This window comes from Micromys minutus (genome assembly GCF_963924665.1).
Source record: "Micromys minutus genome assembly, chromosome: 19".
Lineage (NCBI taxonomy): Eukaryota > Metazoa > Chordata > Mammalia > Rodentia > Muridae > Micromys > Micromys minutus.
The window spans coordinates 11893784-11915683 of record NC_137954.1 but is presented as its reverse complement, the minus strand read 5'-3'; the positions used below and the strand labels follow the sequence as shown (position 1 = coordinate 11915683).

The following is a 21900-nucleotide window of genomic DNA, read 5'->3' as shown; positions in this document are numbered from 1 at the left end:
GCTCCGCACCCTCTGCGGGACAGACACCTCGCCTCCCCCAGCGGCAGCCCGCCTTCTCCGGGCCGCGGGGCCCCTCCCGGGCCCACGGTGAAGGAGCCGCTGCGGAGGCGAGCGAGGGCTCAGGGACACTGCGCAGCGGCGTCCGGCGACGGCCGGGGGCGGGGGCCGGCGGTTGCTCCCAGCCCGGGAGGGTCAGGAGGTGACGGGAGGAGGAGGCAGGAGGAAGAAGGGAGGTTGGGAGGGAGTGTCCGGTCGATGGACGCGGACAGCTCCGCCAGACCTCCGGCTCCCACAGCCCTGCCGCCGCAGTGAGCCCCACAACGCGAGAGGGGGAGTTCGCCGTAGCAGAAGGGAGAAAATTCAAAACGAGACTACTCAACCTCGTCTTGGCTCCGAGGCCCCGCCGTGGAGACCACCACAATGCGCAGGCGCACCGCTCTGGGAGGCGCAACGCAGGCCCATCAGATTGGACCCTTCTCGGCCACCGTCGCCCGGTTCCTTTCCGATTCGTTCTCCTTTTTCGTATTTCCGCTCTGAAGCCTGCGGTAAGAACGCATGGTCTCAGCTTGATTTGGCTGATGAGCCGATTCATAGAAAACCCACAGGTGGGACCTTTGTCACTCAGAGTAAAGAAGCAGGCAGTGTAGTATCTGTCCGGAGAAGGGAGTTTTAAACGCGGATATGTAAACCTAAGAGCGGTGGGGCAAAATAAATAAAACCTACAACTCCCAGTGTTCAGAGGGTCTGAAACGCGCTTCCTTCTGGGGTTTGTAGTACCAGAGCGCTGAGTCTAAAGGGTCTGGGTCTAAAGTCAGCCTTACCAATTAGGTTCAAGTTAGCTCTTTTCTTTATTTTCCTAATCGATTACGGATCTAGGTAGATAGTCAGAAACATAAAAGTATTAAGGGGACTGGATGCTTTAAAGACTGTGCTTTACTAATCGATGTTTCCTACATCTCGGAATCGGTAGTTGATGTGTGCGGGCTGGGCGCCGGTGGAAATAGAACCTCGTGGTCTGGTCTGGAGAAACCCCAGGAAGATAACTGAAGCCTAGCTTCTGCTGCGCTTGCGGCGCAGTCTACCTTAGAGCTACTTGATTATCGACGCATACATTTTTGTGGAGAAGCCTCGTGTGCACTTTCCGCCATGGCACAACTCCAGGCACGCTTCTACACTGAGAACAAGAAGTAAGTAAGGGTCCCAGCTTCTGTCCCTGTCTTCCCGGAGCCGATCTCGTTTGAAGTCTCCTTCGGTTTGGATCTTGTAGTCCCGGTTAATCCTTGCTGTTTTGACTGGGAATGTACATTAAAGAAGAAACGGACAAGGCTGTAGTAAATTGAAGCCGAAAGAACTTAATAATTATCTGGCTGGAATTAAAAGGATTTAATGCAAATAAAATAAGCTGACTGCTGGATAGGAAAAAATTTAAAAAGACTTCCTTCGCTCTTTTCACGTACCCCGTTCTTATGCCGCGTCTTACTTGGAAGCGGTGGTCACGTCTTCTTGAATCTCCGTTTTTCTTATCCACTTTCGTGAGCTCTTCGTAATTTGACTTGTGTGTGGAGGGAACAGGGCTTCGCGTTTGCTTTCTGCGTGCTGCACACATCATGTTAGTGAGGGTTGAACAGTGGCTCTTCTTTTTATAGGCTGACCGTTAATAGTGTCTCGTGGTTTCTGAAAGCACACTTTTTTTTCAGTCTAGAAACTGGATGTGGGGATTGTAGAGCTGGTTTTTCTTTTTCTTTTTTTTTTTTTTTTAGTATGAAGCCGATTCAGTTTCTGATTTGATTAGGTGTATTTTGTGGGTAGGTTTCTATGGCTGTGATGATACACTGACAAAAAGCAGCTTGGGGAGGAAAGGGTTTATTTGGCTCATGGGTTACAGTCATCTCTGGATGCATGGCAGGAACTGGAGCAGAAATCATGGGGCAAGCTGCTGTATTAAAAAAGCCTGCTTTTTACAATTTATAATACAGTCCAGAACCACCTCCCCACGGGGTGGCACTACTCAAGAGTGGCATGCTTCCTCCCACATCAGCCCTTAGTCCAGATGTTCACAGAGTAGCCTGCAGACCACTCTAATGGAATTTACTCTTCTCAGATGACCTTGGCTTCTGTCTAGTTAAAACTAACAAGGACTGTGTGTGTATATGTGTACTTGTGTGTCTCTATATAAATAAGTTATATGGATGACAACTATGCTGGAGATACATGTATAATATGGGATTTGGGCATCTCATAACCCACACAATCCATTTTATAAAAACACTTCACCACCACCACCCCTTTTGATGTTTTGGGGTTTTCTCCCCCCCCCCTTGGTTTTTCAAGACTGAGCTTCTCTGTGTAGCCCTGGATGTCCTAGAACTGTTCACTCCAATTGGCTCTGCCTCCTGAGTGCCGGGATTAAGGGCGGGCGCCACCACTGCTTGGCTCTAACTTGCCCCCCCTTTAAGATGTATTTATTTTATGTATATGAGTACAGTGTAGCTCAGACACACCAGAAGAGGGCATCAGATCCCATTATAGATGGTTGTGAGCTGCCATGTGGTTGCTGGGAATTGAATTCAAGACCTCTAGAAGAGCAGTCAGTGCTCTTAACCACTGAGGCATCACTCCAGCCCCCTTCAAGGACTAACTTGTTCCTTCTTTAGTTGACACCCCATCCCTTAAATGCTCCCCACCCAAGTCAACTACTTATCTACTTACCTTCTATTTGTAGAATTGCCTATTCTGGGTAATTTTATAATAAAATTATACAAAATGGTTTTTTTTTTTTTGTGGATTTAATCTTTGCTTACTGTTTTTTTTCGTTTTAGTTTATTCATAAGACAGAATATCATCATACTTTATTTTATGGCCAAATTGTATGGCTCAGTTTCTTTCATTCAGTTATTTTTGCTTTTGTGAATAGAGGCTGTGTAAGAATTAATGTACAATTTTCATGTGAATATGTGTATTCCTTGGTCTGATCTTACTGTGTAGCCAAGGCTGGCCTCAGGCCCATGGATCCACCAACCTTTGCCTTCCAAATGCTGGTATTAAAGGCCCATGCCACTGTGCACAGTGAACATGTGTTTGCATTGTTCGATGGTGTGTACCTAGAAGTGTGCTTCTTGGGTCAAACAGTATAAGTCCACATTTAACTTTTAGAGGAACTGGCACGCAGTTTTCCAAAGTAACTACTGGTTTTCATCATCACCAGCACTGATGAAGATTCTTCATCTCTCTATCTTCACCAACACTTGGTTTGTACCCCTATGGATATCAAGTGACATGTACTATGTTTGTTCCTGTGTCTGCTGGTCATTGCTCTTTCTCTGGAAAACTATTTAAATCCCTTGCCCATGTTAAAAAACAAACCTTTTTATTACTGAACTGTAAATGTTCTTTCTGTATTGTAGATAAGTGATTTGAATTTTTTTTCTTTTTGAGACTCCCGCTCAAAACAGTTATAAAGATCTCACTAAACGGAGTATTGCTATTATACCTTAACTTGGACAGTGAAAGTGGTTCCTTATTGCCTGCACAAAGAATTAAAGATTATTTCATAGTATACAGGATGTGAAACAGTCTACATACATGTCTTTAGTCTCATCTCTGGTCTGCTGCTGTTGTTTTCCCACGTTCTCCTTCCAGGCTCCCTTTCCTGGCCAGAGTCACTTCTTGTAGTTGTGGCTTAAGAATGATCTTTTTGGTGCATCCTTTTGGATCCTGAACTTCCACCCCTTTTCTCTGGTTGAAGTGGCTCATCTTTAATCACCTCATCATTTAGGACACTGGGTATACACTCCTATTCTTGCTGAGCTGTGGTGGCACATGCCTTTTAATCCCAGCGCTCAGACAGGCAGATGCTTGTGACTTCCGGGCCAGTCTGGTCTACAACTTACATCATTTTGTTTATGCCGTGTAGCATATGCCTTGCACGAGGTACCCAATAAAAAGTTGCTGAATGAATAAAGGCAGACTTGCCAAAATATGTGTACACATAATATGACATCTTGTTTCCTTTTATAGATACGCAGTGGATGATGTTCCTTTCTCAATCCCTGCCACCTCGGAAGTTGCTGACCTTAGTAACATTATCAATAAATTGCTGGAGACCAAAAATGGTGAGTGTATATTCTCTGAGAAGTTAGTCACAATGCCAACAGTTGTACTCATGCACCCAAGTGTGCTCACACACATATGAAAAAATCTTAATGGATCCATGTTGATGCGGTACAGTAGGAGATATTCCGTACTCCCTATGAAAACTTTGCAAGTGTACAAGATATGGTGGATGGGATATGGTAGGGGCAGATGACGTTAAAAGATACTTTGTAGCACTCTGACATAACTCAGGTAGCCAAAGGCACTCATTGTCCAGTGGTACATGCCTGATGACCAAGTTTAATCCTCACATCCCAATAAAAGTGTCAAAGTTGTCTTCCGACCTACACATGGGCACCATAGCACAGGTGCCACAAACACCCAAGATAATAATAAAAGTAGAAAGACACTTTGGGGATGTAATAACCAAGCCCAGGATGAAAGATAGCTGGCCCACTTTCCTCAGTGAAGAAATGACAAAAAGAAAAAGGAGGGGACTTGTAAAGATTGAAAGTTGCACAGTTTGGGCTGGAGAGATGGCTCAGCGGTTAAGAGCACTGACTGTTCTTCCTGAGGTCCTGAGTTCAATTCCCAGCAACTACATGGTGGCTCACAACCATCTGTAATGGGATCCAGTGCCCTCTTCTGGTGTGTCTGAAGACAGTGACAGTGTGCTTATATATACATTAAATAAACAAATCTGAAAGAAAGTGGGCAGCCATCAGCTGGAGGCTGGCTTTAAAAAGCCTACTTTACACATGAGAGGCTGACACCATGGCACACACTGCAGTTCTCTGCAGGCTGGGGCAGTGAGGTGTTCAAGACTAACCTGGGCTGGGTACTGAGTCTGAAGCCAGTGTGTGCCACACAGTCGGACTGTTTCAAAATATAAGTTAAGTTGGTAAAAACTACATGAAGAGTGGCTATTTGATAGTAACATAGTTAATATTTTAACATTGTGTTTACGTTTTTATATCTTAGAAGTATGTAATGAAGCCATTTACAAACTGATAATTCTGAGGTTTGCTTTAAAAGAGGCTATCGGGACAATACAGAGCTGATTATTCAGGAGTTGTTTGGTATTGGGACAGGATATGGATGCTCACTGTTATTTCTACTTTTTCGCATATTGTAAATTTTCTGTAAAACAAGTTTTTTAAAAATTAGGTAATGGTCGGGTTGTAGTGGCACTCACCTTTAACCCCAGTGCTCAGCAAGCAGAGGCAGGCCGGTCTCTGAGTTCTTGGCAGCTTGTTGACAGATCAAGTTCTAGGACAGCCAGGAATATACAGTAAAGCCTTGTCTTGAAAAACCAAAAAGAATAAATAAATAAAATAATAAAAATTAAGAAGTGGGCTGAAGTTGGTTCTTTAGCCTGTTGCCTTCTTGCAGTGTACTCAATAAGCCAAAACAAAAAGAAATGTGGTTAGTGGGGTGTAGTTAACTCAGTGACAGAATATGTGCTTAGCATGCAGACAGCCTGCTAAGCTTAATAATTACAACTATAAGACCTAGAATAAGCCAACAGAACAAAGTATGTTGGTTCTTTAAAATTCACGTAACTGGGTGGCATATTGGCACACACCTGTGATCCCAGCACTCTGGAGACGGGGTCAGGTGGATATGTGTGAGTTCCAAGACAGAGACCCTGACTCAAAAACAAACAAAAAGCATGCAGTGTGCCAGAATATAACATCTGTCTGGTGTCTGTCAGAAGTTGTAGAGCAACGGAGGTCATAGTGACTGCCGTGAGTGCTTGGGGGTTCTCACACACATGGCGCTAGCATTCTAAGACCCTTACTCTTTTTCAGAACTCCACAAACATGTTGAGTTTGATTTCCTTATCAAGGGCCAGTTTCTTCGAATGTCCTTGGTCAAACACATGGAACTGGAGGATATTTCATCCGTAAGTCCAAGCACTGCTTCTGTTTGATTTAACACATTACAAAATAATATGAGTGAGTCCTTATAGAATTGTTTAAATTGTTTGCAACATCCAGGAATCTTAGAAAACATTTTAAAATTGCACTTATTGATTGATTGATTGATTGAATGGTATGTGTAGCTGCCATAGCCTGCACGTGAAGGTAAGGAGACAATTAGTGGGAATCAGTTCTCTCTTGTGGGTCCCAGGGATTGAACTCAGGACCTTAAGTGTACTAGCGAGCACCTTTGTCCACTCAGCAGAAATTTGAATTTAGGTTTCTGTATAGGCATCTTGTAGACCCCCCTTTAAGAGTATTTTATTCAAAAATGCAAATGAGTTGGTACAGTCTTTAAATTTGTAGAAGCCTGAGTAAGAAAAAGTATATGAACACTGCTGAGCAGGTGTGCGGCATAATTGCACACATCTTAGGAAATGCGGGTTAGGTTATAGTGATTGGGATGCCTCTCGCTTTCCTTGATGTCTTTATAATTAAGAATGTTGGGGATGCAGAGGTGGATAAATAGTGGTTAGAGCACTGGCTGCTCTTCCAGAGGTCCTGAGTTCAATTCCCAGCAACCACATGGTGGCTGATGCCCTCCTCTGGTGTGTCTGAAGACAGCTACAGTGCACTCATATAAGTAATAAGATAAATATATTTTGATAAGAAATATCATTAGGAGCTAGGCAGTTGGCTCAGTGGTTAACAGCACTGGCCACTCTTCCAGCACCAACATTGCAGCTAAGGGTTGTCAGTAACAGTCCCAGGGGATCTGACTCTCTTCTGGTCTTCTTAGATACTGTATACATGTGGTAGACATACATGCAGACAAAACACCTATACATAGAAAATAAGTAACATCTAAACTGAAAAGAATTCAGCCATGAGTAATGGTATAATCTCAGCACTCAGGAAGCAAGGTAGGCAGATCTCTAAGCTCATTGCCAGCCTGGTTTATATTATGAGTTCTGGGCCAACCAGGTTATATAGTGAAACCCTGTCTGGGGAAAAGGGGGGAATATTTGGAGCCAGCAAGATGACTGGCTCACTGAGTAAAGTCACTAGCTACAACACCTGATGACCTGAGTTCATCTCTAGGACCCACATGGCAGAAGGAGAGAACCAGCTCCTGCAGGTTGTCCTCTGACCTCCACTGTGGAATGCATGGATGTGTGCAAACACACAGAATAAGTAAAGGAAATAAAATGGTTTAGAATATACTTTGTAACTGTCTATAAAATTCTGTGATTTTTAAACTACTATAGAATATATAAGAGCAGCTTTAAAATTGTATCACACGTCCCTTGAGGGGGTTCAAGACAGGCCCTTATGTAACTGACAACTTGCTCTGTGGCTGTGGACCAAGCTGGCCTTGAACTCAAAAATTAGTCTGCTTCTGTCTCCTGAGTGCTGGGACTAATAAGGACTAAGGGTGTGATCCACCACACACAGATGTGATGTAAGTTTTCTAAGGCCACTAACTTTTATATTCTTAGCTTAATGAGAGACCACAGACAAAGAAAAAAAATTTTTTTCGTGTTTTGAGACAGGATTTTTCTGTGTGGCCCTGGCTGTTCTGGGACTCACTCTGTAGACCAGGCTGGCTTTGAACTCAGAGATCTGCCTGCCTCTGCCTCCTGAGTTCTAAGATTAAGGGGCACAGCACTACACCGAGCTGAAATCTTAACTTTTAAATGGCTCCCAAGTTTTCTGTCTTCAAGGTAATTTTAGAACTGTCCCTGATTTATTTTGTTTCTTTCTCTCTCTGTAACTAGGAAGAGGTTGTGGAACTGGAATATGTGGAAAAATACACGGCACCCCAGCCAGAGCAGTGCATGTTTCACGATGACTGGATCAGCTCAGTCAGAGGGGCAGAAGAATGGTATGTCACGGGACTGCGCTTTTGTCTTTTGTGCCTCCACGGTGTGACTGCTTCTCTCTTACTCCTTTTTCTCATAAATGTAAGTTTGTGTTGTGTATATCTATTCGTGGCCACACCAAGCAGGCTTTTTGCAGCCAGTGTATTCAAGAAAGTAAGTGTTTAAATGGGTTTCTTTTTTTCAAAATGTCATACCAGCAGTCATTGATTTAAGACCAGAGATATCCTTATGAAGGAGAAAAATGAATGTTTATGGCCATCCCTGCCTGCTACCATGATGATGCAGCCATACTTCTGTAGAGATAACATGGGCAGCCTGGGGTCCACGGTATGAGTGCAGATCTTACAGCAGATACCTACTGCTGATCATCATCCTAACTGGTAGCTTACTTCTGTCTTTCCTCTGACCAAGTTAGCTCTCACCCTCCATCTTTACCTGGGTTTTGGGCACTGAAGTCAGGTCATTGGGTTTTGCAGCAAATGCTTTACTGCTTAGCCATCTTGAAACTCCCTATATAGAACTCCCTATAGAGACCAGGCTGGCCTCGAACTCAGAGAACTCATTCTGTTTCTGTCTTCAAAGTGTTGGGATTAAAGGTGTACCACCACACCTGGCTTGTCTTGTCTTGATCATGATTTTTCCTTTTTGGTTTGGTGTGGGGTGGGGTGTGTGTGTGTGTGTGTGTGTGTGTGTGTGTGTGTAGTTTTTGTCTGTCTGTGATGCTGGACATCAAACCCAGAGGCTTCTGCTTGCTGAGCAAGTATTTCACCACTGAGCTATGTCCCCATCCATGTCTTTTCTCTTTAATAGTTTTTAGGATTGTTAAGCTTTTTAAGCAGTTTGCATTGCATTGGTGAGATTTACAGTATTTACAGCAGCGAAGGTGAACTACCGTATTTTTAATGTAAACATAGTATAACATCTGACCTATTGCTTTGCTCTGCCATCTTGTTCTTCATAAAAACAAGAGCTTACTGTTCAAAGTTTACCCTGCCATTGCCGTAGAAAGGATTGATTTTCAGGGCTTCAAAGGTTTTCTGTATTTTATAGCATTTTTCCCTCTTTGTAGGATCCTGTCTGGTTCTTATGATAAGACTTCTCGGATCTGGTCCTTGGAAGGAAAGTCAATAATGACCATTGTGGGACATACAGATGTTGTAAAGGATGTGGCTTGGGTGAAAAAAGGTATGATTCTACTTAAGAGGAATTCAAGAGTTTAAAATTGAACTAATTTTAGTGTAGCAAAGAATGATTGGGTGAGAAATGCTTCAGACCTCAGTTGCTATGAGATCTTTCAGAAATACGGTATCCAAGAAGGAAAGAATTCATGTTTTTAAGATTTACGTATTCTATTTTATGTGTGTGAGTGTGTGCTGCACGCATACAAATGTGTATCATGTGCGTGCCTGGTGTCATGGGTAGTAGTGATCGCCATGTGTGTGTTGGAAATTGAACATGGGTTCTTTAGAGAAGCAGTTAGTCCTCTTACCCACTGAGCCATTTCTCCAGCCCCAGTAAATTATATTTTTTAAATCCATAGATTGCTGTTTGTTTTCCCCTTGGTTCTGGAGAGTAAACCCAGGGTTATTCTATTTTATGTGTGTGAGTGTGTGCTGCACGCATACAAATGTGTATCATGTGCGTGCCTGGTGTCACGGGTAGTAGTGATCGCCATGTGTGTGTTGGAAATTGAACATGGGTTCTTTAGAGAAGCAGTTAGTCCTCTTACCCACTGAGCCATTTCTCCAGCCCCAGTAATTATATTTTTTAAATCCATAGATTGCTGTTTGTTTTCCCCTTGGTTCTGGAGAGTAAACCCAGGGTTTTGTGTGTGCTGTGTATGTACTTGACACTGCGCCACATACTAGTTCCAAATTTATAAGTTTATGAAAATAAATCTTTACCAAAACTATCAGTATACATTTTCAAGTTACTAAGTGTAGTGAATACATTTCTCCTATTTTAAAGCATCTTCTCTGTGGTGTTTTTTTTTTTTGGAGGGTTGGCGTGGTCACAGGTGTAGCCTAGGCTGGCATAGGACTTGCTTTACAGCCCAGGCAGGCCTAAAACCAGTCACCCTTCTGCCTCAGCCTCCTAAGGGCCAGGATTGCACACACTACTAGACCTAACTTACGAATTTTCCCTTTTTACCATGTCTGCTCTCTTTTACAAGCAGTACATCTGATTACTATTAAAACCTTCACAAAAATGCTGAATGATAAAGATGCAGTTGAGATTCTGCACTAATTTGGTGGTTTTTTTTTTGTTGTTGTTTTGTTTTTTGTTTTAGACAGCTTGTCCTGCTTACTGCTGACGGCCTCCATGGACCAGACCATTCTCTTATGGGAGTGGAACGCAGAGAGGAACAAAGTGAAAGCTCTGCACTGCTGCCGAGGGCATGCTGGGAGTGTGGACGCCATAGCTGTCGATAGCTCAGGAGCCAAGGTGAGCGGCCAGTGTGCTGCCACTGCTGTCTAGACCCGTGCTCACCCTACTGCTGTCTAGACCCGTGCTCACCCTACTGCTGTCTAGACCCGTGCTCACCCTACTGCTGTCTAGACCCGTGCTCACCCTACTGCTGTCTAGCTTGCATGAGTCAGAAACTAAAAAAAGATTAAGACTTTAGACCCAAAGAAAGTAGTCATAGAATAAGAAAGATAGATTTACTTGATTTACTTCTTCAGCCAGTGTTATATGAAATCAAGTAAACTTGTTTCTTAGTTTTGTTTTGTTCTGGAATTCTCCCTGTGTAGTCCAGTCCTGCCTTAGGTCCCTGCTGATTGTCCTTCTTCAGCATCTGAGCACTAGGATTATAGACATGAGCCCCATGCCCAGCTTCTCCTACTCCTTATGATCAAACCGGTAATAGCCATCTAAACCAGAGGGTAACAGCTGCATTGACTATGAAGGGCTGCAAGCCCTCTTAGCATCTGACAGTTCCCTATGCTGCATTAGAGAATTCCAGACTTGAGTGTTCTGCAACTGGTAAACAATGTCTGATACACTCAGAGATAAAGATTTATGATTTATCTTGAGTTTATATGTTGAATCCAAATTTAAATGAATTTAATCTTTCTTATGTTTTGGCTAGTAAGTTAGGAGACCTTATTTTTACTTATAGATATATAGATATATATGAAGAAACTTATCTTCAACTTCTTAAAGCTCAAAAGAAAATTTGATTGTGATAGACAAAGAATGGATAAGCCAGAACCCCAAAGTGACTGTGCACTTGGGTCTCAGAACATCTGTGACAGGGGCTAAATGTGGCTGGCATACCCTAGCTTTCTTTCTCTGTGTTCCTAAGTCACTTTTGTTCATTTTGAACCTTATACTGCTTTTCTGTACATGGAAATACTTTATAGTTTTTAGAAACTGTAACATTTGTTTCTTGGGGAAAAAATCTTTGTTTGCTGTAGGGAAAGTCTGACTTATTTTCTCATGATTGACTTGTTTTAGAAGCAGAGCAGACCTATTAATGTATGCACATTAGCTGCCCACTTTGATCTTAGCAGCTTTGCAGGACTCAGGTCCACATAAGAATGTTGCCATGGAGATTGAGGCTACAGCTTTTGGAAGAGTAGGAGGCCGTGTGATTATCTGGAGGGGTTTAGAGACGCAGCAAGAAAAACAACTTTGACAGTAAAGGTGGGATGGGGAATAATGGTTACATGTGCTTTCTCTTTCATGTGTGTCCCTTTAGTTTTGCAGTGGTTCCTGGGATAAGATGCTAAAGATCTGGTCTGCAGGTATAGTTTTTTTTTTTATCATTTGACTTATTGATGATGTTTCTAGAATTTCAGTGAGGGACTTTTTTTAGTTCAGATGTGCTGTAAAAATAGACCATTGTGTTTTAGTATATACAAAGAAAAGTGTGGTATAAACTTGTTTGAAGTTTTTTCTTTTTTTTTTTAACCCTACCATCTTTTTATTTGACAGTCAATGAATTGCTACATATATGACAGATATATCTTAGATCTCGGAATGCACTATTAGCTCATATTAATTTATTTTAAAATGACTTTTGAGTGGCTGGAGAGATGGCCCAGTGACTTAAGTGCTTGTTGCTCACGCAGAGGACCCAGGTTTAGTTCAAGCACTCACTTGACAGCCTCAGCCATCAGCTCTAGTCTCAGGGGATCTGACACAGTAAACATTCATACACATCAAAATCCTTTTAAAAAAGAAAAAAAAAAAACGTTTAAAGCAGGATCTTTTATATTTCCCTCACTGTCCTGGAATCTGTGACTAGCTCTATAGATCAGCCTGAGCTCAAGTAATGTGCCCCTCCAACCTCTGCATCCCAAATTCAGGGATTACAGCCATGTGCTACTTTTGAAAATACAGATTAAACACTGGAAGGATTCTTGAAGGAAGTTAGGAAATGCTAATGGAATCAAAAGAAAGGGGAAACTCTCCAAACTTTTGAAGAAGAAAAGTTTGGTTTAAACTGTTTTCTTTTTGTGATTCTTCGATCATATCAGGTAAACGAGGTACTATTTGGTACCAGCTATTACTGATAATCTTTTTACTTTAATTTTTTGTTTGTTGAGACAGTTTCTCTGTGTAGCTCTGGCTGTCCTTAACTCACTCTGTAGACCAGGCTGGTTTTTAGCCTCTTTGTTATATACATACATAATTTAGCCAGGTAACACACTCAGACTGAAAAAGTATAAATTTTAATATTTTATAACTTTTGATGAGTACACATTTCTCTTTTTAAAACGAGAATAGTTATATAATAATCTTCCAACCCATGTCCACCTCATTTCCTGCATGGTATAAATACAATTATGGACATAACTTGATCTGGATTGAGTGGGAAATGGAATTAACAGTTTTTCCTCGTTATGACAAAATGGTACATATTCATAACAACCATAAAGACAGAGCACTGTTGCAGGAAATATTAAAAATAATAAATTTGTTTATCTCCTTACCAGCCCTGAGGTCTCACTTCTCAAGCCCGATTTTAGTTTGGAGCCACGCACTCCTGGCCCACAGTCTGAGCCGCCAACACAGCCCAACTCGACCGAGCAACTCCCTTCCCTTGGCAGTTTTCTACCGCCTGCTCTCCACCTCTGTCCAGGGGTATTTCTGTACCCCAAAATCTCACACAAGCACAACTCTAAGGCTCAATAGCTTTTCATACAGGTTTATATATCCAACTCTCAATCCACAAACCCTCTACACAACAAGATTGCATCAAATAGACAAAGATACAAACTGCCCTTCTATATGAGATACTAGACCTGTAAAATCCATAGCTTTTTAACACCAATAAATCCCACCTGGGTCAGCTGGTCCTTGGGAAGCTCCCCGTTGCCATGACCTCTGACCTCTTCTGACCTCTCAGCCCTCTCTACTTCCCTGGTCCCGCCCAGTCACTGGCTTTCCTTTATTTTACTAATTAAAATGGGAAGGTTCCGTTGGAGTCACCTGACTAGCCAGCCCTTCTTGGGGAAATGGAATTAACATTAAATTATAAACAGCTTTAGGACAATCTACAGAGTATGATTTCAAACAGGTTACTTTTGAGTTTTTTTAATATGCTTTTTTAAAAAAAGTTCTTGAGCTGGAGAGATGGCTCAGCGGTTAAGAGCACTGACTGCTCTTTCAAGATCCTGAGTTCAATTCCCAGCAACCACATGGTGGCTCACAGCCATCTGTAATGGGATCTGATGCCCTCTTCTGGTGTATCTGAAGAGAGCTACAGTGTACTCATATACATAAAATAAATACATATTATTGTCCATGTTTATTGCCAATCCAGATAATAGTCTTGTTTTTGCTGAAACCAAGGGTTGAGTCTAGGACCTCGTGCATTCTGGTCAGGGGCTTTAGCTCTGAGCTACAACCCTCAGTGATCAGATGGTATTTTTATATACTTTTTTGTGTTGACCAAAACAGAAAGAAAGCAGTATACTAAGAAAAAAAAAGCATTCTTCCAGTTTGCCATTAATGTTGACTCAATTTTTAATAGCAAATACTGTTCTTTATGATGCAGTCCCTACAGATGAAGAAGATGAAATAGAAGAACCCACAAATCGACCAAGAAAGAAGCAAAAAACAGAACAGTTGGGACTAACAAGAGTAAGTTTTGTTTTGTTTTGGGAGGGACTGTTTGTTTTCCAAGACAGGGTTTCTCTATGTAGCCCTGACTATCCTAGAACTCACTCTGAGCTCACTTTGTAGACTAGACTGGCTTCAAATTCACAGAGATTCACCTGCCTCACTCTCTGCAGTACTGGGATTAGAGCATGTGGGGTTTGTTGTTGTTTTTGTTGTTTTAATTAAAATATAATCACATCATTTTCTCCCTTCGCTATCCACAGAACAGTTCATGACATGGTTAACCCCAAGTTCTACAGAAAACAGAAATAAACTTATTTTGACCTTGTAATAAGATGGCTTTTAATCTTAAGATGGAGTCAGGCTGGTCCATTAGGATATCAGGTCACGTGGGGCCAGAGTTACAGGTGGTTGAGAGCAGCAACTGCTCTTAACCACTGAGCCATCCCTCCAACCCTAAAGCAATGATTTTTATTTTTTGCTTTTACATTTATTTAGGGTGGGGGTTTGACTGAGCCAAGGTATGGAAGGCAGAGGAAGGCATGTGGGAATAAATTTTTCTTTCATGATGTGGGTTTTGGGGATTGAACTTAGGTCATCAGGCTTGGAGCAAGAACCCTTGCCCTTTCAACCATCCCTCTGGCCTCCTGATTTATGCTCTTTAATTTTTAAAAGCGTTTTATTGTTTATGTTTGTCTTGTGGTTAGGGGACAGGCAGCTATGTTGGAGGATAACTATAAAAACCTGTCCTGTGTGCTTTGGACATTAACATCTACTCCTTTATATTGTCAGGGCAGTGTTCTGTAGCCTTGGCTGGCCTGGAACTCTGCCTTCCTCCACCACAGCTGACCCTAAAATCAGCTATTCTGTGGTTAAAAAAAAAAAAAATTCCCCTTTTGGGGACTTTCCATTTCTAGACCCCCTTGGTGACACTCTCTGGCCACACAGAAGCAATTTCCTCAGTGCTTTGGTCGGATGCTGACGAAATCTGCAGTGCATCTTGGGATCACACGATCAGAGTGTGGGATGCTGAGTCTGGCGGTCTTAAGTCGACTCTGGTGAGACTTAATTTTGGTGTTCCTCTAATTAGTGATCTTTTTGGCCACAATTTTCTAAAGGCAGGTATTTTTAGCCCACTGTGATTAAATGTTCTTTCTTTTTATTTTCAGACAGGAAATAAGGTGTTTAATTGTATTTCCTATTCCCCTCTTTGTAAACGTTTGGCATCTGGAAGCACAGACAGGCACATTAGACTATGGGATCCCCGAACTAAAGGTATGTTGTATCCAGTGGCAAATGTTGAAAAAAGTGAAAAGCTAAGTTGCTGCAGATATCCTTTAGGTATGGTCTGCTTTTCTTTCCTAAATTCATTTCATTTTTCTTTATCTTCATTCAGATGGTTCTTTGGTGTCGCTGTCCCTCACCTCACATACAGGCTGGGTAACTTCAGTGAAGTGGTCTCCTACCCATGAACAGCAGCTGATCTCCGGCTCTTTAGATAACATTGTGAAGCTATGGGATACAAGAAGGTAAATGCTGGGACTGAAAGCGTGGGTTATTGATAAGAGCACTTGCTACTCTTGCGGAGGACCTAGTTAGGTTCCTGGCACACACACCTAACAGCTTACAACCATCTGTGAGTCCAGCTCCAGGGAAACTGATGCCTCTGCCTTCTCTGGCAAATGCACCCATGTGGCATACTCCCACACAGATGCATAAATACACATAACTAAAAAACAAATCTCAAAAAAATATATATACATATATCAATTACCATTACATACAGAGAGTGAAATGATTATTCAAATGCAGAAGAGCGTACTACTTGAAATGACAAATACTAACATACTCAGAAGGTTTCAGATTTGGTCTGGAGGGACAGCTCAGTAAGTGTGCCTTGCACACACGAGGGCTCCGGAACCCAGGTGAGAGCCAGACCATGGTAGGTGTACTTAGCATCGGGACACAAAACAGGAATCCCTGCGGACAGCCAGCCAGCCTTGCCTACTTGGTGTGTCTCGGGCTAGTAAGAGAACTTGTATATAGCACTTGAGGAATAATACCCAGGCTTGTCCTCTTACATATACATTGTACCTGTACAGGCATGTGCACACAGTATATATACAAAGCCCAGGAACAAAGGAATTTAAGGTTTTTGTTGCTTATTTTTACCTCTTTTTTTTTAAAGCCACACAACTTACAAAACCTATTTTTTCTGACTTTTTAATAAAGCAGGAGAAAAGGTTTTGATTACCTACAACTTTAACATAAACTGTTAATGGAAGATGTGAAAAACAATACATATCTTCAAAGATAGTTAAATGCTCTCCTGTACACACAGGCCAGTGCTGTTACACCAGTGACTATAGAATGTCCAAGTTAAAGCACACTCGTAAGTAAATAGTTGGAAGAGGTGACATTAGCTATTTACCCCTTTAGGTATGCTATTAAAAATCTGCTGTCTAACATCTTACGGCATCTTAGAAGGCTTAGATGTTTTAATTGACATTGTATGTGATAATTAACAGTTCCTGAAATATCACCAACAACGCAGAGCAAAGCTGCACCTTGGCGAGTGTTTCTCTTCAAAGACATTTCAGTAGCAAATCAGACAGTCTGAAGGATTGTGTGTGTGTGTGTGTGTGTGTGTGTGTGTGTGTGTGTGTGTGTGTGTGTGTGTGTGTAGAGAAACACGACAGATAAGGGGGAAGAATCGTGGCACATTGGTCAATTAGCAAAGAAGCCAGTGTTGATGGGGTAGAGGGGAGAGAGGCGGAGCATGAGACATAACTATTACATCAAGCAGGACTTGGCAGGGCTTTCAGGATTTGGGGAGGGACCAAGAATAGAAGCCGAAAGACCACTGTTGTTCAGGAGACAGGTCTGGGGTCACTGCATGTCGTGGTGGCATAGAGACGAGTGATTTTGTTCTGGCTTTAGTTTGAATTTAGGTCTTTGGCAAGATTAATTTTTCTGGATTACATGTGGAGATAGGAATCAAAAATGCTGCTCACATTTCTGCCTGAGTGACGTATGTGGTGATGTCGCTCACTGTGATAAGTGGTGGGAAGTGTGGGGCATGAGAGTGGTCTGCTGAGCACTGGCTGCTCTTGCAGAAGGCCTGGGTTCAGCTCCCATCACCCACATGCTGCCTCTCGCCATCCAGGTCCAAGGCATCCAAACCTGGAACTCTGACCTCTGCAGGCAAAACACCCACACACAAACTAAAATAAAAGTTATTTAATAATAATAAAATACAAATTTGGTTTATCAGGGAAATTAGAGAGTTTTGATTTGGTTGTATTTATTTCCATCCAACAATTTGTCTAATTTGTCTGTGTGTGTGTGTGTCTGTGTGTATACACAGATACACATACACATATATACATACACACATCAAGCTCAAGGAGGTCTGGCTTATGAACATAAATATAGGAGTTGTTATATAATGCTGTGAAGTACAGAAGTGAGAAAACGCACCAATCTGTGAATGCGTTTCTGTACTTGGAGAGCCTTTTTCTTGAGTGTTTGTTGTAATAAATCCGGAGTAAATCCAGTAACGTGAGAAAAGTATTCGTGATTATTCCTGTGTTTGCATTAAGACAGTGAATCCATGTAACGTGTTTGCTTTCACCTGTAGTTGTAAGGCTCCTCTCTACGATCTGGCTGCTCATGAAGACAAAGTTCTGAGTGTGGACTGGACAGACACAGGGGTAAGAAGTTACAAATTACCTGGTGAAGAAAGGGATAAACCTGATGTTTAAAGTTAGCAGGGGGGTTTGTTTTGTTTGTTTTTCAAAACAGGGTCTCAGTCTGTAGCGCTGGCTGTCCTGGAACTTGATAATAAATCCGGCTGGCCCAGAGCTCAGAGATCTGCCTGTTTCCCGTCACCACTGCCCAACTTAAAGTTAGCTGTTTTAATATTTCTGATTTTTTTTTTTACATCCCATACCAAAAAAATAATTTGCTCTTTAATAACTTAAAGAGTATTAAAAATTGAAACAAACAAACAAACAGGTATTTTTTCCTTCATGGATATCATTGTACTTCTTTTGGCATTCCAGAGAGCTCCAGGGTTCTCACTGTGCTAGGCCAGTAGTCTACCAATTGGTTATATAGCAGCCCTTATTTTTTCTTTCCTTTCCTTTTTTTGATAACAGGGAGGGTTTTCGAGTTTACTGTATAGCTGAGGATGACCTTGCGCTGACTCCCCATCTCCAGTGCTGGAGTTATGAACATGCACCAGTGCACTGGTCCTCTTATTCTTACCTACTCTAACACAGGCCGACCTAACACATCAGCTTTAGTAGCTGGTATTACAGCCTGTGTTGGCCCAAGTGTCTCGTGAATATATTAATAAGACATTATTTACAAATCCCATTAGGTCCATAGATTCACTACTGTAGACTAGTGTTATTGTCCAGTTTTTGGTTTTGCTGTGTAGCCCTGGCTAGCCTCAAGCTCACAGCACCCTCCATTCTTGGCCTCCTACGTGCTGGGGTTACAGGTATATGCTATTATGCCCCGCCAGGTATATTTTACATAATAAATATGGATTATATTTTACAATCATTTTTATATGCATATATAAGCTATTGTCTAAGAATTCTTTGCAGATATAGGTCTTAGAGCTACTAGACAATTTTCATATACATTTGCCTGTAAATAATATACTATCTTTTAAAGACTTGATTATTTCTGGGTGTGGTAGTGCTCACCTGTAACCCCAGTTCTCGGAAGGCTGAATCAGGAAGATTGCTGTGAGTTGGAGGCCAGCTTTCTCTATAGTGTGAATGAATAGTTGTCTTCTGAAAACATCTGGTACCTGAAATGATTTGGATCAGAAGCATTTCAGATTTTGTAATATTTGCACATTTAGATATTTTAGAATGGAACCTGAATCTGAATGTGAACTTCCCTTTTGCTTCTTTTGTGTCTTGTGCACATTGTCTGAAGGTGGTCCTATAAAAGACTCTGAACATGCCTGTCTTTTGACTGTGACCTGTCGCATCAGGTCAGGTGAGAGGTTACATACTGTGGCATCCTGTCAGTACTCAAAAAAAATTCAGATTCTAGCACTTTGGGACTTTTCTGGTTGGGGGTTTTGCTTTTGCTGTTGGCTACTGACCAAAAGCCTCACATGCTTGGCATATGAGCTACATTTTCAACCTACATTCAAGAAGTTTGAACTGAGGATGCTCAACCTATAGTAGAGAAGTTTGTTCTAATTGTCCCCTTAAATCCTGTTTCTAGCTTGTCTATTTTACATACATACATACATACATACATACATACATGCATGCATGCATACACACATCATTTATATGTATGTATGACATGAAAGGAGAAGTAAGACTGTTGGGGAGAGAAACAAGCAAGGGAGGGTTTGGTTTGAAAGTATGGTCACAGTACAGGATATGTATACTCCCATGTCTTGCCTTTAATCCTAGCACTAGGGAAGCAGGAGGTGACAGACCTCAGAGCTTGAAGCCAGCCTGGTCTAAAGAGTGAGTTCCAGAACAGTCAAGGCTACAAAGAGAAACTGTCTTCAAAAACAAAACAAAAAATCAGTCATTTAATGGTATCTGGCTACTGTATATTTGTATTAATTTTTTCTCTCTCTTTTTCCACAGCTACTTCTGAGTGGAGGTGCAGACAATAAATTGTATTCCTACAGATACTCCCCTACCACGTCCCACGTGGGGGCTTGAAAATGAATGGCTGATAAGAGACTTTGTTGTTGGTTTTGTTTTAATTCTCAGTGTCTCACTGTTGTCATAAACTGTGAATGAAGTTGGAAAGGGTTTGGAATATCGCTCAGCTGGTAGAATGCTTGCCTAAAACTGCAAAGCCCTACATACCATCTCCAGCACTGCGTAAAAAAAATGGACATGGTAATGCGTTCCTGTAACCCCAGGTCCTGAGAGCTTGGAAGCAAGAGAATCAGAAGTTCAAGGTCACCCTCAGCTGTATAGAGAGCTTAAAAGGCAGCCAGCCGAGGCCCTGTCTCAGGAAGAAAGAATCAATGAATAATCTCCCATACCATTGTCAATGCACAGACAGGAAGCAGGCTTTTGGAATTTGGAAAACAGTTCATCTTTCATAATAGCTACATTTTACTATCTTTGTCCTTCATGTTTATAAAATACAATAAATATGTAGCCTGAATTCTCCACACTATGCAGGCTCCTAAAACTTGAATTTCAGAAAGTATACTTTTTAAAGGGATATATTACAAATATAGTAACTTTTTAAAATGTCTTGGCTTTTTAGTTAGCTATCTGAAGGAAAGCATCTAGAAAAGACCAATAATGCTATAGGGGCCAGACATTATAGCACACTTATAACCCTAGCATTTAAGAAGTAGAAACAAGAGGCTTAGGACTTGAGTTAGGATTGCCTTCATAACTACTTCAAATCAGGATCAAAAAAGTAAAATGAAAACTTACAAGAGGGTCATCAAGATGGCTCAGTGGGTGAAAGTGTTTGCTGCCAATTCTGATAACCTGAGTTCAGGTCTGAATGAATGAACTGAAAGCTGTCCTTTTGCTTCCACACACAGGTTGTGACGTGCACACAGCTAACCTGTACATAAATTTGGGGGGAAAATGTTTATAAAAGTATGAAGAAAGTCACCTAACAAATAGTAAATAAATATCTTCCCCTAAAAGTCTTTCCTGACTTAACTAGCTGGGCCGATAATGCAGAATGTGTCCCCTAAATGAGTAAGATTAAGGTGAGAATGCTGGGCTTCAGAGGGAGCTCAGCAGTTAAGAGCCCTTGCTGCTCTTTCATAGGACCGGGATTCTATGTCCCACGTGGGTATGGTAGCTCACAGCTATCTGTAACTCCGATTCCTGGGATCTGACATTTGGCCTCCTGGGCAGCAGACACAAACGGTATTCATACATGCATTCGGGCATTCTGAAGAACAGGTACGGAGGCCCATGGATCAGGATGAATAGAAAAAAGGCTGTGGCATCTGAAACTGGCCCTTTGCCTACTCTTAGTCCTGGTTCCACACCAGCCTTATTTCTCTTCAGGCCGACTCAACAGGGATGCTTACAAAGCCAGAGACCAGGTATCATTGATAAGGATTGTGTCTAAGCCGTTTAATCTGCCAAACTTGTCTCCTTGGGCTATTTAAGTGGTTAGAACTTAGTCCATAAACAGGAAAATAAGAGGCCAACACAAGTCTAAAGGATCTAGCTAGCTTTTAATGTGCTTTTCTCTACCAGCAGAAACCTGGGCTTTTACATTTTTTACATGTTCTGTGAGTCTCATTTGTTTCTGAGGTTCACTTGGAGCTGCTTATCAGTGGGATAAATTGGAATATAAGGGTTATTTACGCTGTCTGTAAATACATTGAGACCAGATCTTCTTAACCAATGTTTGTTCTGAGTGTTTATAATAAACCTAAGTTTAAAACTAGGCTTAGGCAGTGGAGGATAACTTAGTGATAGAGACCCTTAGTTAACATGTTTGAGGCTTTATGTTGAATATGTGCTTACACACATGCGGACTATACCTGGTGAAGTCAATTAGAGGGAAAAAACTGAAATTATTAAACTCCAGAATGTTCTTAGGGATAGGAAAGAGAAAAGGCGCAAGGTGTTAGAGGCAGGCGTTAGAATTTAGCCACACTAGTGCTCCCCAAGTGCAGAGAAGAGGAACAGGTAGTAAAGAGGGTGTGAGCAGCAGTGGGAAGTAAATTAGCTGCCAGGAATCTCATGTTGAGTGGCAGCTGAGCCACATCTGGACAGGAGAGAGGTTGTTTCCAGCTGAGGGAGAGGCACAGAAAAATCCTAAGTAGCTTGAATACCTACCGTTAGGAAGGAAGTATACATAGTTCTTCATACACCAGCAAACCTTACTTCCTCTGAAGCCACCTTTAGATTCCTAGAAGGAATGATATTTTACCATGGAAAACA

General features: G+C 41.8%; 1 protein-coding gene across 2 annotated transcripts; it reads left to right on the top strand.

The window, feature by feature from the left end:
• Nucleotides 1-211: 211 nt before the first annotated feature.
• Nucleotides 212-19701, top strand: WDR12 (WD repeat domain 12). 2 transcript variants are annotated; one of them, XM_080933492.1, is made up of 14 exons: nt 212-545; nt 971-1187; nt 4018-4112; nt 5904-5998; nt 7793-7899; nt 8967-9082; nt 10188-10342; nt 11601-11646; nt 13905-13990; nt 14887-15027; nt 15139-15244; nt 15366-15498; nt 17610-17682; nt 19603-19701. In XM_080933492.1, the coding sequence occupies exons 2-14, from the start codon at nt 1147-1149 to the stop codon at nt 19678-19680; spliced, it is 1272 nt and encodes a 423-aa protein (XP_080789618.1). In that variant the 5' UTR covers nt 212-545; nt 971-1146; the 3' UTR covers nt 19681-19701. The 2 variants fall into 2 exon arrangements, with proteins under 2 accessions (XP_080789618.1, XP_080789619.1); XM_080933493.1 differs by lacking the exon at nt 212-545 and having other exon boundaries at nt 904-1187.
• The last annotated feature ends 2199 nt before the right edge of the window (nt 19702-21900 follow it).

Excerpts from the sequence above, each read along its gene's own strand:
- WDR12 (XM_080933492.1), top strand. The coding sequence starts at position 1,147 with ATGGCACAACTCCAGGCACGCTTCTACACTGAGAACAAGAA. Across the intron at positions 1,188-4,017 it reads TTCTACACTGAGAACAAGAA|ATACGCAGTGGATGATGTTC; the intron begins GTAAGTAAGGGT and ends TTCCTTTTATAG. Across the intron at positions 5,999-7,792 it reads AACTGGAGGATATTTCATCC|GAAGAGGTTGTGGAACTGGA; the intron begins GTAAGTCCAAGC and ends CTCTGTAACTAG.